Source organism: Symsagittifera roscoffensis, chromosome 9 (assembly GCF_963678635.1).
Source record: "Symsagittifera roscoffensis chromosome 9, txSymRosc1.1, whole genome shotgun sequence".
Lineage (NCBI taxonomy): Eukaryota > Metazoa > Xenacoelomorpha > Acoela > Convolutidae > Symsagittifera > Symsagittifera roscoffensis.
Window position 1 is genome coordinate 7,912,957 of NC_087070.1, and position 15,856 is coordinate 7,928,812.

Here is a 15,856-nt window from a genome sequence, read left to right on the forward strand (position 1 = left end):
TTTTGGGAAACCTACGGATCGAAGATACAGTACAGTTTCTTTTAATTACACTTGCGAAGCTAGTGTATGAATACGAACCTTCTTTTTTTCCAACCTAAGTCGCAAATATTGACGCGGCACCCCAATAATGGTGGGGCACCTTTACAGGTTTTTGATAGCATGTGCTTCGACATTCGGGTACTATTAAATTAACACCGTTGATGCGTTTTTTAGTTCAGTAAATGAACCAAAAGAAGCTATTTGTTTCAAACAATCACAATAATAAAAACTCGATTTCAGAAATTTTCTAACTCAATGTCTCGCTATTTTTTGAAATGCATAATGTTTACTGATTGTGGCTTTATGCTTTGCGATTTGTTGAATTGCTAAATTAGTGTGGATGACTTTAGTTTATTATTTTCCAAATTACTAATTGCAAAATTGAGTCTATATGTATTGGGTGCTAAATCGCATTGGCAATTTGTTAGCATACGTGGCTGCTTTTTCCGTGACTAGTCTTTGTCGGATGTTAAGCTTGAGTGGCTGAGGGATAGTGCACGAGGCTCAAAAACTCAAAAACTTTTGATTGCAGTAGGTCGCAGATTCGAATCCTTCACAAAGCAGAGTTTTTGTTAATTCCTAGCTGATTTCTAATTTTTTTAATTTAACTTGATAGAGATGCAATTTGGTCGTTTTCTCGCAAGTACTTGGTAAGTGCAGCTTAGCCTCTGTGTAAAATTTTACATTTGAAAGTTCCCAGTCCATAGCAGTTCCAATTCATGGTTACTGTATCATAACTCGGAGAAATATTTTTCAGTATTTTTTCAAACAGCTTTGGGTAACCTATGCATCGAAGATACTGTACAGTTTCTCTTAATATAATTTTACATTGTAAAAATCCCAGTCCATAGCAGTTCTATTTCATGTTTCCTTTTCATAGTAAAATCAAAGCTTTCTGCAAATTGCAAACAAAACGACACTTCAGAACGGATTGGACTTTTGTAAGTTTTATCAAAATCTATTCGCTAGACTTTAAAGAGTAGTCTGAACGTTCAGGTCTTCGACTTGATACGAGCAGTCTTGTTTATGTTTTTTAAATGGTATAAAAAGCAGGCTTTTGGTGCTACCCAAAAATTACGACGTATATATTTTTTGTTGTAATTACATAAAGCATCTCAAATTATCATCTCCTAGCCCCGCCATGTATTGTTTTCTATCAAATTTTGTCTTTTTAAATTACGGTTTGTTAAATTATCTTATACCGCCTTGTAGTTTGAAAATTTTCCCATTTATTCAAATAATCTCCTCAAAGGTGTTCTTTGTAGATTAAGCAGTATCGAGTGAAAAAAGACGAGAGGTGAGTGAAATAATGTAGATATACTATTGTGTTTAGGCGTAGTGTGCACAAAAGTAGCGATTTGTTCAAAAGAGTCGTCTACTGTGTGTTAGGCCAGTGTGACGTCATGGAGAGCCACTCTGCCATCTGTGACTCAGTCGAGGACTACCTCTGGCTCAAACTCAGCCAGGTACGAATTTAATTTTTTTTCCAGGTACGCTAAAAAAACATTGGAAATCACGCCAAATTAGATTTTTTGACTGGTTCAGAAATGGGAAATAAATAACATGTGTCCAAATTTTTATAACACTTGTGATACCTTTTTGTAATCGTTTTTCTGATCGATTTTTTTCCGTTTCTTTTATTATTCCAGGAAAAAGCTGAAAGTTGATTTTTTTGAGGTTTGATTTCTTGTTAAGTTCATTTCATATAAGTTGAAAGGAAAGCAAACTCCACTATAGAAATGAAAAAGTGTAAAGAGTTCTTTTTTCGAAAGTGGATTTTAATTTAAAATTTTCTCAGCTGAATAAAAATTTTATCTGTTGATCCAATTGCTCAAATTGGCTTAATTTTATCAAAAAATTGTCACTCATAAATTGTTCTAGGATTCAATGGGGCCATATATTTTTTTCTGTGAAGATCGAAAATTGATGTGTTTTCAAAAGTCAAGTCGTGTTTTTTTTCTGTTTACTTGCATTCATTTACTCTTTTCAAATTGGCTTTGATCGTTGAATTAGGACTATTTTCGAAATTCTACCGTTATTTCATATTGTTAGCAGCCATATTTGTTTAAATTGTAAGAAATTTTCTTAAAATCTAAATGGTAACCTCGTGAACGGGATTTTTAATTATCCATACAATTTTAAGCTGTATTTGTACAATTTGAATTGTTTTTCATTTAAATTTCTGGTGGTAAAAAAGTTTTCTTGGCTGAAAAGTAAAACTTAACTTAAATTGCTGATTTAAATGGGTATGTATCACTGAGCCTGGAATGTTTTTCCTCTGATCAAATTTGTCTAAATTTACGCATGTCAGATTACTTTTCAAATACCCGAATAGTCAAATTTTAATTCTTGAAAATCCGTTGTAAAAGTCGATGTAATTTTACGTCCGTTGTAAAATGTCGGTACGATATTAATTGGCTTCATGGATTTCGTCTGGATTCATGTCGGCTTAGTTGGCGATGTTTTCTCTGAAGTTGTGTAATACATTAAAATTCATTTCTAGTTCTGATTTGAAAAAAAAAGTTGGGCTCATGTCTCGGTAAAATTAGATGGTTTGATTAAGGGCGATAAACAATAATTCTAAAAAAAATTGAGTCGGATTTTTTTCGCCACGAGTGTTTCAACTAAATTACTATATGGCTATGTTCCCATTGCTTCTCATTTCGGATTTTTTTGTGGTAGTTTGATTTAAAATTTGTTAATAAAATAAAATGGATATTCCAAACGAACATTGTTCTTTAATAAGATTCCAAACTAACAATTTTTGCTAGTTTTTTAGAATTACTTGGCTGTTTATTTCTTTAAAAAATTTGATGTCTTTAAATGCAATTAGGAAAAAGCTTGATATAACAAATGTAGTTTTTCAAAAAATGTCGTTATTTTTACTTTTTTATGCAAATACGCACCAGTTTCAAGTTTTCATTTTCATTACATAGAAACAATTAAGAAAATGATGACCACTTAAATATAAGTAATATTCTAATGGATGTTTTTTGTGTTTGAGTTTATAAAATTTAGTTTTCGTGTTTTTAAATTTTTTGTTGGAAATAATTTGATAGTTTGTTGAAAAGACTTGTTGTACAGTATGAATTCCGATAAAGATTAATCAACTTGATCTTGCAAAGTTAACAGTAAGAGTGTTTATCAAGATTATCCAAGGGTGACAGACTGTTCCAAGGACAGCACCTGCTAATAGATTAATAAGCACCACGAATGACTGTTGATTGACAGATTGCAATTTGAACTAAATAACACGATACGACACTTCCCCTTCAATAGATGAAACTTTAGATGACTGAAAATTTAATGACAACATGTTGATTATGAATTACTGATAAGAAAATTACTGAGTGCTTGTTCCAGGAATGAATAACAATTTACTGACAACGAATTTTTTTCCAACTAAAATTATCACTTAGCAGTGATGGCGTTTGAGTCTTAGTCTCCCAGTGATGGCGTTTGAGTCTTAGTCTCCCGTTTGAGTCTTAGTCTCCCTCTCCCTGGGCTAAATAAGCTAATAGTTTTGTTTATGTTCAAGTTTGTTTCAGTTTTACTTTTAGATTACTTCTTTCCCTCCTTTTCGTTCTGATTGATGAAATCAATCATTACCCCTCCCATTTTGGTCACCGCCGTTCTTTTTCGTCCACTTCTTCTTGATGCTATAGATCCCGTATCATCCTGGCTATCTTCCTAACTGCTTTAGGATACTAGTCTGGTTTTCTTTGACGTTCCTTTCTTTTTTGCCGGGTGCTTGCGTTGATTGGTCCCCTGGATTTGATGTAGCCTGATCCCTTGGATTTCTATCCAAGTCGCCGCTGCGTGCTGGAATGGTTTCTTGGTCGCTTCGACTATCTGCGTCCCGTTGTTGCCTTGCCGTTGGATCTGCTTGTGCGATCTCTGTTGAAGCCTCCGCGGATGGTTGTTTCGTCCGTTTGATCGAAATAATCGGCAGGTTGTCACTGTCTTCTGATTCGGAACCACTGTTCTCAAATCTGCGGCCGCTTTTTCCCCGTTGCTTCTGGGTACCACTCCTCTTTGTCGCTCGCTCTTTAACTTCCCGCGGAGTTGGCGGTGGTACAATTGATTTTGGTCCTGTTTTAGTCTTCTTTGGCTTAGCTTTTGTGGCCACCCCCGATTTCCTAAGCACAACCCCATTATTTAAAGTATGCGCGCTTTCTGATTTAACTTTCGAATGAAGCTGCTTATACCTTTTTAGGTTGCGGTTTCCAGTTCGCTGGAATAACAATCCAGAAGGTCCTGGTTGTCCACTGGGGCCTGCGGATTTCAAAATTGACGGTTCATCGTCTTGGTTGATTGACTGCTCATGGGTCAGTCGACGTGCATGGCTTCTGTGGTTTATGTCGTACGCTAGATCCGATCGTACTGCCCAGTTTGTGTCTGCGGGGTGTGGCATATCGTTTGCTTTTCGGTCGGCGTTATCTAAACAAGCATATTTCGTTTTTATAACCCGCGACCAATCCAGATTTTGCAAAGATGGTTTTTTGTAAGGTTTCGTAAGACGGTGTTCGCTTCTCGTCCATGATGCGCCTCGAATGGCGAGATTTTTAATGTAGCATTCTTCGAAAATCTGAGGGCGCCAAAGGCTCTTTCGATCATTTTTTCCAAGGGTTCGGGGTGTTTTTCTTGGACAAACGTCAGGATAGAATTTCTAAGGCTACCTATGGTGCGCTCCTCGCATCCAGTTGTTCGGTGATCATTAACAGGCGATTTTATTGTTTCAATACCCTCCCCATTACAGAATGCCCTAATCTCATTCGTCATAAAACTCGTGCCCTGATCCACATGAATTTTTCTTGGTACTCCATGGTTCGTTATATAGCTTTTCAAAAACTTTAGTATTTTATCAGATCGATTATTTCCACAGACCATCTGCCGAGGGCCAACGAGAAAACCGATCAACCGCCACTAACACATATTTTCGGGATTCATTTAAGTAGTTAATGGGTCCTCAAAAATCCAGTTGAACTGATTCATTTGGTTCCTTCGGTTCAGGTATATTTCCTAGCTGATTTTTTCTTAAGATCGTTTTTAAGTTCTTACCAGCGGCGGTGCATTCGGGACAGTCCTCAGCTATTGAAGCTATTGAGCGGTAAATATACGGGTACCAAACATCTTTGGCCGCATCGAACATATTAGATTTTCCGTGATGATATGCATGAATTCTATTGTTAATCGCCGTTTGTAAGTTCATAGGTATTACAAGTTTTTCTTCCATCCACACTACGTTCTCCTTCACCGAAAAGTCGTTAACAAATTGGGAATAAGAACGGTTCATAGCATTAAATTTCTCATGAATATTAGGATCCTGAGAAACTATAAGGTCGCGAATTGCGCTCAACTGGGGGTCAGAAACATAATTGGACTCAATCAACTTTAGATTAAACAAATCCGGTAAAGAAGTGATTTTATTAACAATCTTGCAATTCCGAGGGATGATTGACTTACATATCGAATTGGGATCTACATGTGGTATTTTTTCACCCTTAAATGCTGAAGGTAACGAAAGTGTAGTATTGATCCGGACTGATTTGGTTTCTTTAGTAATAGCTTCCAAGGATACGGTGTTCTGAGGTAATTCTTCAATTTCATCACTACTACTGTTTAGACTTGGGTGCTGCTGTAAGAATTTCTGCCATTTCCTCTTGTTTTTATCCATTTCGATCCGAGATTCTGAATTTTTGAATGTACTCGGGAGATTTAAACAATTTTCTTTCGATTGAATAATAGCACCAACTAATTTTCCGCGTATTTTGCGTAGCCGTCGGTTCGAACCATGTGTTCGATTCTGATTGGTCGATTCCCGCTCGCATGACATTCCACCCTCTACCGGTTCATTTCGTGACGAAACTTTCAATCTATTTATAGATTGTTTACTTTCCGCTTTAATATGCGGTTCCTTGGATTGGTAATTGGATGATTTGTATCCCCTGATTGCATTGTTCTTATTAAACCCGAGAGCGGCACGAATTAAGTTGATCTTTGCCACAGTAAACATGTTATCATATGTACTAATTGGCGTTGCTTCATTACATGGATGACGGGACAAATAATCTGCTAGCCCAATTTTCGCCCCTGGTTTCTGTTCAATTTGAAAATCAAAGGGAATGAGCCGATCTAACCAACGCGTTAAACGGCTAAACATCGTCTTGTTTTTCTTATTATTACCGTTCAAAAGAGAGATTAACGCGTTGTGATCGGTCATGATTAAAAAATTCTGTCCCAATATGTAATTCCGAAAATACTCAGCCCCCCACACGACTGCCAACATTGTCAATTCATTCGTCGAATATTTCTTTTCCGCTTCGTTAAGGTATCTTGAAGCAAACGAAATCGGTCTCCACCCCTCCGTTCCTAATTGTTCAAGTACAGCATCGAGGCCGTTATGACTTGCGTCGCTCACGATCCAAATATCCTTGTGGATATCAAAATGTCGCAATTTAACAATGTTAGACACTTGTTTTTTTTTAGATTTTCAAACGCGTTCTGGCATTCTGAAGTCCAAATGTATTCAATACTTCTACTTAGTAATGGGCGCAACGGTGCGGATGATTCAGCTAACGCTGGCAGATACTTGTGGAGACTGTGTATTGACCCCATGAACGACTTGAGTTGAGTCAAAGTTCGTGGCGTTGTTAATGCTTCGATCGGTTCTGTTTTCCGCACCAGCGGAGTTATTCTAGTTGATGTTATTTTTTGGCGTAGGCACTCGCATTCCCGTTGTGCGAACTTGCATTTTGATAGTTTTAGAGACATATTTTCCTTATCCAGTTTTTTTAAAGAATTTTCTCTACCGTTGCTATATGGTCGATCGCGGTTCCCTTGGATACAACAAAAATATCGTCGATGAACGCATGCGCCTGCGGATATTCCGCAAGGATGCAATCCGTTGCTCGCTGAAATTCCGCTGGCATCGTAGTCAAGCCATAGAATCCGGTCTCCCGTTTGAGTCTTAGTCTCCCTCTCCCTGGGCTAAATAAGCTAATAGTTTTGTTTATGTTCAAGTTTGTTTCAGTTTTACTTTTAGATTACTTCTTTCCCTCCTTTTCGTTCTGATTGATGAAATCAATCATTACCCCTCCCATTTTGGTCACCGCCGTTCTTTTTCGTCTACTTCTTCTTGATGCTATAGATCCCGTATCATCCTGGCTATCTTCCTAACTGCTTTAGGATACTAGTCTGGTTTTCTTTGACGTTCCTTTCTTTTTTGCCGGGTGCTTGCGTTGATTGGTCCCCTGGATTTGATGTAGCCTGATCCCTTGGATTTCTATCCAAGTCGCCGCTGCGTGCTGGAATGGTTTCTTGGTCGCTTCGACTATCTGCGTCCCGTTGTTGCCTTGCCGTTGGATCTGCTTGTGCGATCTCTGTTGAAGCCTCCGCGGATGGTTGTTTCGTCCGTTTGATCGAAATAATCGGCAGGTTGTCACTGTCTTCTGATTCGGAACCACTGTTCTCAAATCTGCGGCCGCTTTTTCCCCGTTGCTTCTGGGTACCACTCCTCTTTGTCGCTCGCTCTTTAACTTCCCGCGGAGTTGGCGGTGGTACAATTGATTTTGGTCCTGTTTTAGTCTTCTTTGGCTTAGCTTTTGTGGCCACCCCCGATTTCGTAAGCACAACCCCATTATTTAAAGTATGCGCGCTTTCTGATTTAACTTTCGAATGAAGCTGCTTATACCTTTTTAGGTTGCGGTTTCCAGTTCGCTGGAATAACAATCCAGAAGGTCCTGGTTGTCCACTGGGGCCTGCGGATTTCAAAATTGACGGTTCATCGTCTTGGTTGATTGACTGCTCATGGGTCAGTCGACGTGCATGGCTTCTGTGGTTTATGTCGTACGCTAGATCCGATCGTACTGCCCAGTTTGTGTCTGCGGGGTGTGGCATATCGTTTGCTTTTCGGTCGGCGTTATCTAAACAAGCATATTTCGTTTTTATAACCCGCGACCAATCCAGATTTTGCAAAGATGGTTTTTTGTAAGGTTTCGTAAGACGGTGTTCGCTTCTCGTCCATGATGCGCCTCGAATGGCGAGATTTTTAATGTAGCATTCTTCGAAAATCTGAGGGCGCCAAAGGCTCTTTCGATCATTTTTTCCAAGGGTTCGGGGTGTTTTTCTTGGACAAACGTCAGGATAGAATTTCTAAGGCTACCTATGGTGCGCTCCTCGCATCCAGTTGTTCGGTGATCATTAACAGGCGATTTTATTGTTTCAATACCCTCCCCATTACAGAATGCCCTAATCTCATTCGTCATAAAACTCGTGCCCTGATCCACATGAATTTTTCTTGGTACTCCATGGTTCGTTATATAGCTTTTCAAAAACTTTAGTATTTTATCAGATCGATTATTTCCACAGACCATCTGCCGAGGGCCAACGAGAAAACCGATCAACCGCCACTAACACATATTTTCGGGATTCATTTAAGTAGTTAATGGGTCCTCAAAAATCCAGTTGAACTGATTCATTTGGTTCCTTCGGTTCAGGTATATTTCCTAGCTGATTTTTTCTTAAGATCGTTTTTAAGTTCTTACCAGCGGCGGTGCATTCGGGACAGTCCTCAGCTATTGAAGCTATTGAGCGGTAAATATACGGGTACCAAACATCTTTGGCCGCATCGAACATATTAGATTTTCCGTGATGATATGCATGAATTCTATTGTTAATCGCCGTTTGTAAGTTCATAGGTATTACAAGTTTTTCTTCCATCCACACTACGTTCTCCTTCACCGAAAAGTCGTTAACAAATTGGGAATAAGAACGGTTCATAGCATTAAATTTCTCATGAATATTAGGATCCTGAGAAACTATAAGGTCGCGAATTGCGCTCAACTGGGGGTCAGAAACATAATTGGACTCAATCAACTTTAGATTAAACAAATCCGGTAAAGAAGTGATTTTATTAACAATCTTGCAATTCCGAGGGATGATTGACTTACATATCGAATTGGGATCTACATGTGGTATTTTTTCACCCTTAAATGCTGAAGGTAACGAAAGTGTAGTATTGATCCGGACTGATTTGGTTTCTTTAGTAATAGCTTCCAAGGATACGGTGTTCTGAGGTAATTCTTCAATTTCATCACTACTACTGTTTAGACTTGGGTGCTGCTGTAAGAATTTCTGCCATTTCCTCTTGTTTTTATCCATTTCGATCCGAGATTCTGAATTTTTGAATGTACTCGGGAGATTTAAACAATTTTCTTTCGATTGAATAATAGCACCAACTAATTTTCCGCGTATTTTGCGTAGCCGTCGGTTCGAACCATGTGTTCGATTCTGATTGGTCGATTCCCGCTCGCATGACATTCCACCCTCTACCGGTTCATTTCGTGACGAAACTTTCAATCTATTTATAGATTGTTTACTTTCCGCTTTAATATGCGGTTCCTTGGATTGGTAATTGGATGATTTGTATCCCCTGATTGCATTGTTCTTATTAAACCCGAGAGCGGCACGAATTAAGTTGATCTTTGCCACAGTAAACATGTTATCATATGTACTAATTGGCGTTGCTTCATTACATGGATGACGGGACAAATAATCTGCTAGCCCAATTTTCGCCCCTGGTTTCTGTTCAATTTGAAAATCAAAGGGAATGAGCCGATCTAACCAACGCGTTAAACGGCTAAACATCGTCTTGTTTTTCTTATTATTACCGTTCAAAAGAGAGATTAACGCGTTGTGATCGGTCATGATTAAAAAATTCTGTCCCAATATGTAATTCCGAAAATACTCAGCCCCCCACACGACTGCCAACATTGTCAATTCATTCGTCGAATATTTCTTTTCCGCTTCGTTAAGGTATCTTGAAGCAAACGAAATCGGTCTCCACCCCTCCGTTCCTAATTGTTCAAGTACAGCATCGAGGCCGTTATGACTTGCGTCGCTCACGATCCAAATATCCTTGTGGATATCAAAATGTCGCAATTTAACAATGTTAGACACTTGTTTTTTTTTTAGATTTTCAAACGCGTTCTGGCATTCTGAAGTCCAAATGTATTCAATACTTCTACTTAGTAATGGGCGCAACGGTGCGGATGATTCAGCTAACGCTGGCAGATACTTGTGGAGACTGTGTTTTGACCCCATGAACGACTTGAGTTGAGTCAAAGTTCGTGGCGTTGTTAATGCTTCGATCGGTTCTGTTTTCCGCACCAGCGGAGTTATTCTAGTTGATGTTATTTTTTGGCGTAGGCACTCGCATTCCCGTTGTGCGAACTTGCATTTTGATAGTTTTAGAGACATATTTTCCTTATCCAGTTTTTTTAAAGAATTTTCTCTACCGTTGCTATATGGTCGATCGCGGTTCCCTTGGATACAACAAAAATATCGTCGATGAACGCATGCGCCTGCGGATATTCCGCAAGGATGCAATCCATTGCTCGCTGAAATTCCGCTGGCATCGTAGTCAAGCCATAGAATCCGGTCTCCCGTTTGAGTCTTAGTCTCCCTCTCCCTGGGCTAAATAAGCTAATAGTTTTGTTTATGTTCAAGTTTGTTTCAGTTTTACTTTTAGATTACTTCTTTCCCTCCTTTTCGTTCTGATTGATGAAATCAATCATTACCCCTCCCATTTTGGTCACCGCCGTTCTTTTTCGTCCACTTCTTCTTGATGCTATAGATCCCGTATCATCCTGGCTATCTTCCTAACTGCTTTAGGATACTAGTCTGGTTTTCTTTGACGTTCCTTTCTTTTTTGCCGGGTGCTTGCGTTGATTGGTCCCCTGGATTTGATGTAGCCTGATCCCTTGGATTTCTATCCAAGTCGCCGCTGCGTGCTGGAATGGTTTCTTGGTCGCTTCGACTATCTGCGTCCCGTTGTTGCCTTGCCGTTGGATCTGCTTGTGCGATCTCTGTTGAAGCCTCCGCGGATGGTTGTTTCGTCCGTTTGATCGAAATAATCGGCAGGTTGTCACTGTCTTCTGATTCGGAACCACTGTTCTCAAATCTGCGGCCGCTTTTTCCCCGTTGCTTCTGGGTACCACTCCTCTTTGTCGCTCGCTCTTTAACTTCCCGCGGAGTTGGCGGTGGTACAATTGATTTTGGTCCTGTTTTAGTCTTCTTTGGCTTAGCTTTTGTGGCCACCCCCGATTTCGTAAGCACAACCCCATTATTTAAAGTATGCGCGCTTTCTGATTTAACTTTCGAATGAAGCTGCTTATACCTTTTTAGGTTGCGGTTTCCAGTTCGCTGGAATAACAATCCAGAAGGTCCTGGTTGTCCACTGGGGCCTGCGGATTTCAAAATTGACGGTTCATCGTCTTGGTTGATTGACTGCTCATGGGTCAGTCGACGTGCATGGCTTCTGTGGTTTATGTCGTACGCTAGATCCGATCGTACTGCCCAGTTTGTGTCTGCGGGGTGTGGCATATCGTTTGCTTTTCGGTCGGCGTTATCTAAACAAGCATATTTCGTTTTTATAACCCGCGACCAATCCAGATTTTGCAAAGATGGTTTTTTGTAAGGTTTCGTAAGACGGTGTTCGCTTCTCGTCCATGATGCGCCTCGAATGGCGAGATTTTTAATGTAGCATTCTTCGAAAATCTGAGGGCGCCAAAGGCTCTTTCGATCATTTTTTCCAAGGGTTCGGGGGTGTTTTTCTTGGACAAACGTCAGGATAGAATTTCTAAGGCTACCTATGGTGCGCTCCTCGCATCCAGTTGTTCGGTGATCATTAACAGGCGATTTTATTGTTTCAATACCCTCCCCATTACAGAATGCCCTAATCTCATTCGTCATAAAACTCGTGCCCTGATCCACATGAATTTTTCTTGGTACTCCATGGTTCGTTATATAGCTTTTCAAAAACTTTAGTATTTTATCAGATCGATTATTTCCACAGACCATCTGCCGAGGGCCAACGAGAAAACCGATCAACCGCCACTAACACATATTTTCGGGATTCATTTAAGTAGTTAATGGGTCCTCAAAAATCCAGTTGAACTGATTCATTTGGTTCCTTCGGTTCAGGTATATTTCCTAGCTGATTTTTTCTTAAGATCGTTTTTAAGTTCTTACCAGCGGCGGTGCATTCGGGACAGTCCTCAGCTATTGAAGCTATTGAGCGGTAAATATACGGGTACCAAACATCTTTGGCCGCATCGAACATATTAGATTTTCCGTGATGATATGCATGAATTCTATTGTTAATCGCCGTTTGTAAGTTCATAGGTATTACAAGTTTTTCTTCCATCCACACTACGTTCTCCTTCACCGAAAAGTCGTTAACAAATTGGGAATAAGAACGGTTCATAGCATTAAATTTCTCATGAATATTAGGATCCTGAGAAACTATAAGGTCGCGAATTGCGCTCAACTGGGGGTCAGAAACATAATTGGACTCAATCAACTTTAGATTAAACAAATCCGGTAAAGAAGTGATTTTATTAACAATCTTGCAATTCCGAGGGATGATTGACATACATATCGAATTGGGATCTACATGTGGTATTTTTTCACCCTTAAATGCTGAAGGTAACGAAAGTGTAGTATTGATCCGGACTGATTTGGTTTCTTTAGTAATAGCTTCCAAGGATACGGTGTTCTGAGGTATTTCTTCAATTTCATCACTACTACTGTTTAGACTTGGGTGCTGCTGTAAGAATTTCTGCCATTTCCTCTTGTTTTTATCCATTTCGATCCGAGATTCTGAATTTTTGAATGTACTCGGGAGATTTAAACAATTTTCTTTCGATTGAATAATAGCACCAACTAATTTTCCGCGTATTTTGCGTAGCCGTCGGTTCGAACCATGTGTTCGATTCTGATTGGTCGATTCCCGCTCGCATGACATTCCACCCTCTACCGGTTCATTTCGTGACGAAACTTTCAATCTATTTATAGATTGTTTACTTTCCGCTTTAATATGCGGTTCCTTGGATTGGTAATTGGATGATTTGTATCCCCTGATTGCATTGTTCTTATTAAACCCGAGAGCGGCACGAATTAAGTTGATCTTTGCCACAGTAAACATGTTATCATATGTACTAATTGGCGTTGCTTCATTACATGGATGACGGGACAAATAATCTGCTAGCCCAATTTTCGCCCCTGGTTTCTGTTCAATTTGAAAATCAAAGGGAATGAGCCGATCTAACCAACGCGTTAAACGGCTAAACATCGTCTTGTTTTTCTTATTATTACCGTTCAAAAGAGAGATTAACGCGTTGTGATCGGTCATGATTAAAAAATTCTGTCCCAATATGTAATTCGGAAAATACTCAGCCCCCCACACGACTGCCAACATTGTCAATTCATTCGTCGAATATTTCTTTTCCGCTTCGTTAAGGTATCTTGAAGCAAACGAAATCGGTCTCCACCCCTCCGTTCCTAATTGTTCAAGTACAGCATCGAGGGAGGCCGTTATGACTTGCGTCGCTCACGATCCAAATATCCTTGTGGATATCAAAATGTCGCAATTTAACAATGTTAGACACTTGTTTTTTTTTTAGATTTTCAAACGCGTTCTGGCATTCTGAAGTCCAAATGTATTCAATACTTCTACTTAGTAATGGGCGCAACGGTGCGGATGATTCAGCTAACGCTGGCAGATACTTGTGGAGACTGTGTATTGACCCCATGAACGACTTGAGTTGAGTCAAAGTTCGTGGCGTTGTTAATGCTTCGATCGGTTCTGTTTTCCGCACCAGCGGAGTTATTCTAGTTGATGTTATTTTTTGGCGTAGGCACTCGCATTCCCGTTGTGCGAACTTGCATTTTGATAGTTTTAGAGACATATTTTCCTTATCCAGTTTTTTTTAAGAATTTTCTCTACCGTTGCTGTATGGTCGATCGCGGTTCCCTTGGATACAACAAAAATATCGTCGATGAACGCATGCGCCTGCGGATATTCCGCAAGGATACAATCCATTGCTCGCTGAAATTCCGCTGGCATCGTAGTCAAGCCATAGAATCCGGTCTTGAACCGGTACGTTCCTGTCGATCTACCTACGGATGAGAGAAAAATTACATTGTACACTCGTTTCAGCGCTTAGTGGCAATTGACCATCCGCATATGTTAGATCCATCGTTGTAAAAAATATATCCCCGGATTTTTTCTAGCTAATCGTTTGTGCTACTGTGTCCATTGACTCTTCAATATTCGGCATTTGATATTTGTTCTTATGCACATGTTTATTTAATTCCCTGGATTCGAGCGCTAGTTTTACAACCATCCTTCTTTACCGTTATGACGATTGGGGACACAAAGTATTTATCCGAGCATTCCGTTAGCTTTTCGATATGCCCTTGTTTCAGTAGTTTATCAATTTCAGCATCCACCTTTTCTTGCAATGAAATGGGAACTCGTCGTCCCTTTTGTTGTACTGGGATGAGGTTTTCAAAAAATTCTGCTGTACTTCATAATTTCTTATTTTCCCCACCCTATTCAAAAGGTTTGAAAACTGCTTGCTGAAGTAGGTTTGCCACCAGTCGAACTCCCCCTCTGGCACTGATGGTTCCGGATCCACTTCATCGATGGACATTATCTGGTCCCCTGGTGGTGATTGTTGCACCAACTGTAGTCCGAATTGAGGCATCAAGTCTCTTCCAATTATCGATGGGCGATTTCCTCCTATGACTTTTATCCTTGCGTTTATCGTCCAGCCATTGGATTCTATCGTGACAGCCATCGCTCCAATCATCTGCAGTGGATTGTTCCCTTAATCCCGAAATGCATTCTCCTCCTTCGAAAGGGTATCCAGTTTTATCCCCGAAGCTCCCAACGTTCTTCTCAGTTCACCAATGGTGAAAATTGAAATTGGAGAGGCGCTATCAATCCAAATGTTCTTGTTTACCCATCCGATGGAACTTGCATGCTGGGACGCTTCTTCGTCCGCTGAATTATCCAAGTGTGTCTCGCCTACATTCTCACGTATCATTCCCACTGCTCCCCGTCCTGGCTGATTTCCGCGCTTCCCTCTACAGGTACGTTCGTAATGTCCGATTTTATGACAAAAATTACAGGTAACTCCTTCTGCCGGACATCTATCCAAATGCTCTCTCGTAAAGTTTAGTTGATCGCAGTTGTAGCATCGATTGTTTTGAAACAATTTTCCACCTCGGTTCGAGCCTCGGCCTTGATATGAGCCTCTGCCTCTTGCGCGATTATTTCGATATCCTCCACGGATCGTTCCAACCGGTTCTGATTTAATCTGAATCCCACCGCCTGAAGATGTTCCTTGGGTTCCCAACGATCCCGTGGCGACATAGGATGTGGCACATTTGTTACCCCGCTCGTACGAGAGGGCTATACGGTAAACCTCCTCCGGTGTTTTTGTTGACCTGCACAGTTCTTTTTGTGCTTCACGGTTATTCATATTGACAATGAATACATCCCTTAATATACGGTCTTCCAATACTCCAAAATTGCATCGCGCCGCCAATCCGCTCAGTACAGAATGGAATTGCTCCAAAGTTACCGATAGTTAATTCTGTTTCTATGTTAAAAGAAATGTATAAGTATTTTTCAACTAGTTTGTTTTTCGTCTAATGCTTTTTGTACTGGTTAATGCTGTTTCTGTTCTGGTCATTTTAACACTGTAATGGGTTTAATTTGTTGCCATGTGGTCTGGTTGATTTCTTTGTTTTTTAGTTTAAATTTTCCTGCTCTCTAATAGTTTGGAATAGTTTCATTTGTTTAGTATTATACAGTGCTGATTTAAAATTATCCGGACAAAATGAACAAAACTAGAAAGATCAAATGCGTTTTTCTTCAATTGGGTTAAAATTAGACAACCAGTGAAGAGAACGAAATTGTTTAGAGTTTCATGAGAATTAATATGGTGGAATTTGTTTTCAAGTT

General features: G+C 39.9%; 1 protein-coding gene across 1 annotated transcript in view; it reads left to right on the forward strand.

Annotated features, from left to right (window-relative positions):
- Positions 1-15,856, forward strand: part of LOC134854296 (nuclear pore complex protein Nup93-like) — a 31,351-nt gene that overhangs the window by 7,926 nt on the left and 7,569 nt on the right. Inside the window, exon 6 of the mRNA XM_063870494.1 lies at positions 1,373-1,505. Coding sequence (XP_063726564.1) covers positions 1,373-1,505 — 133 coding nt within the window. The remainder of the gene's footprint in view (positions 1-1,372; positions 1,506-15,856) is intronic.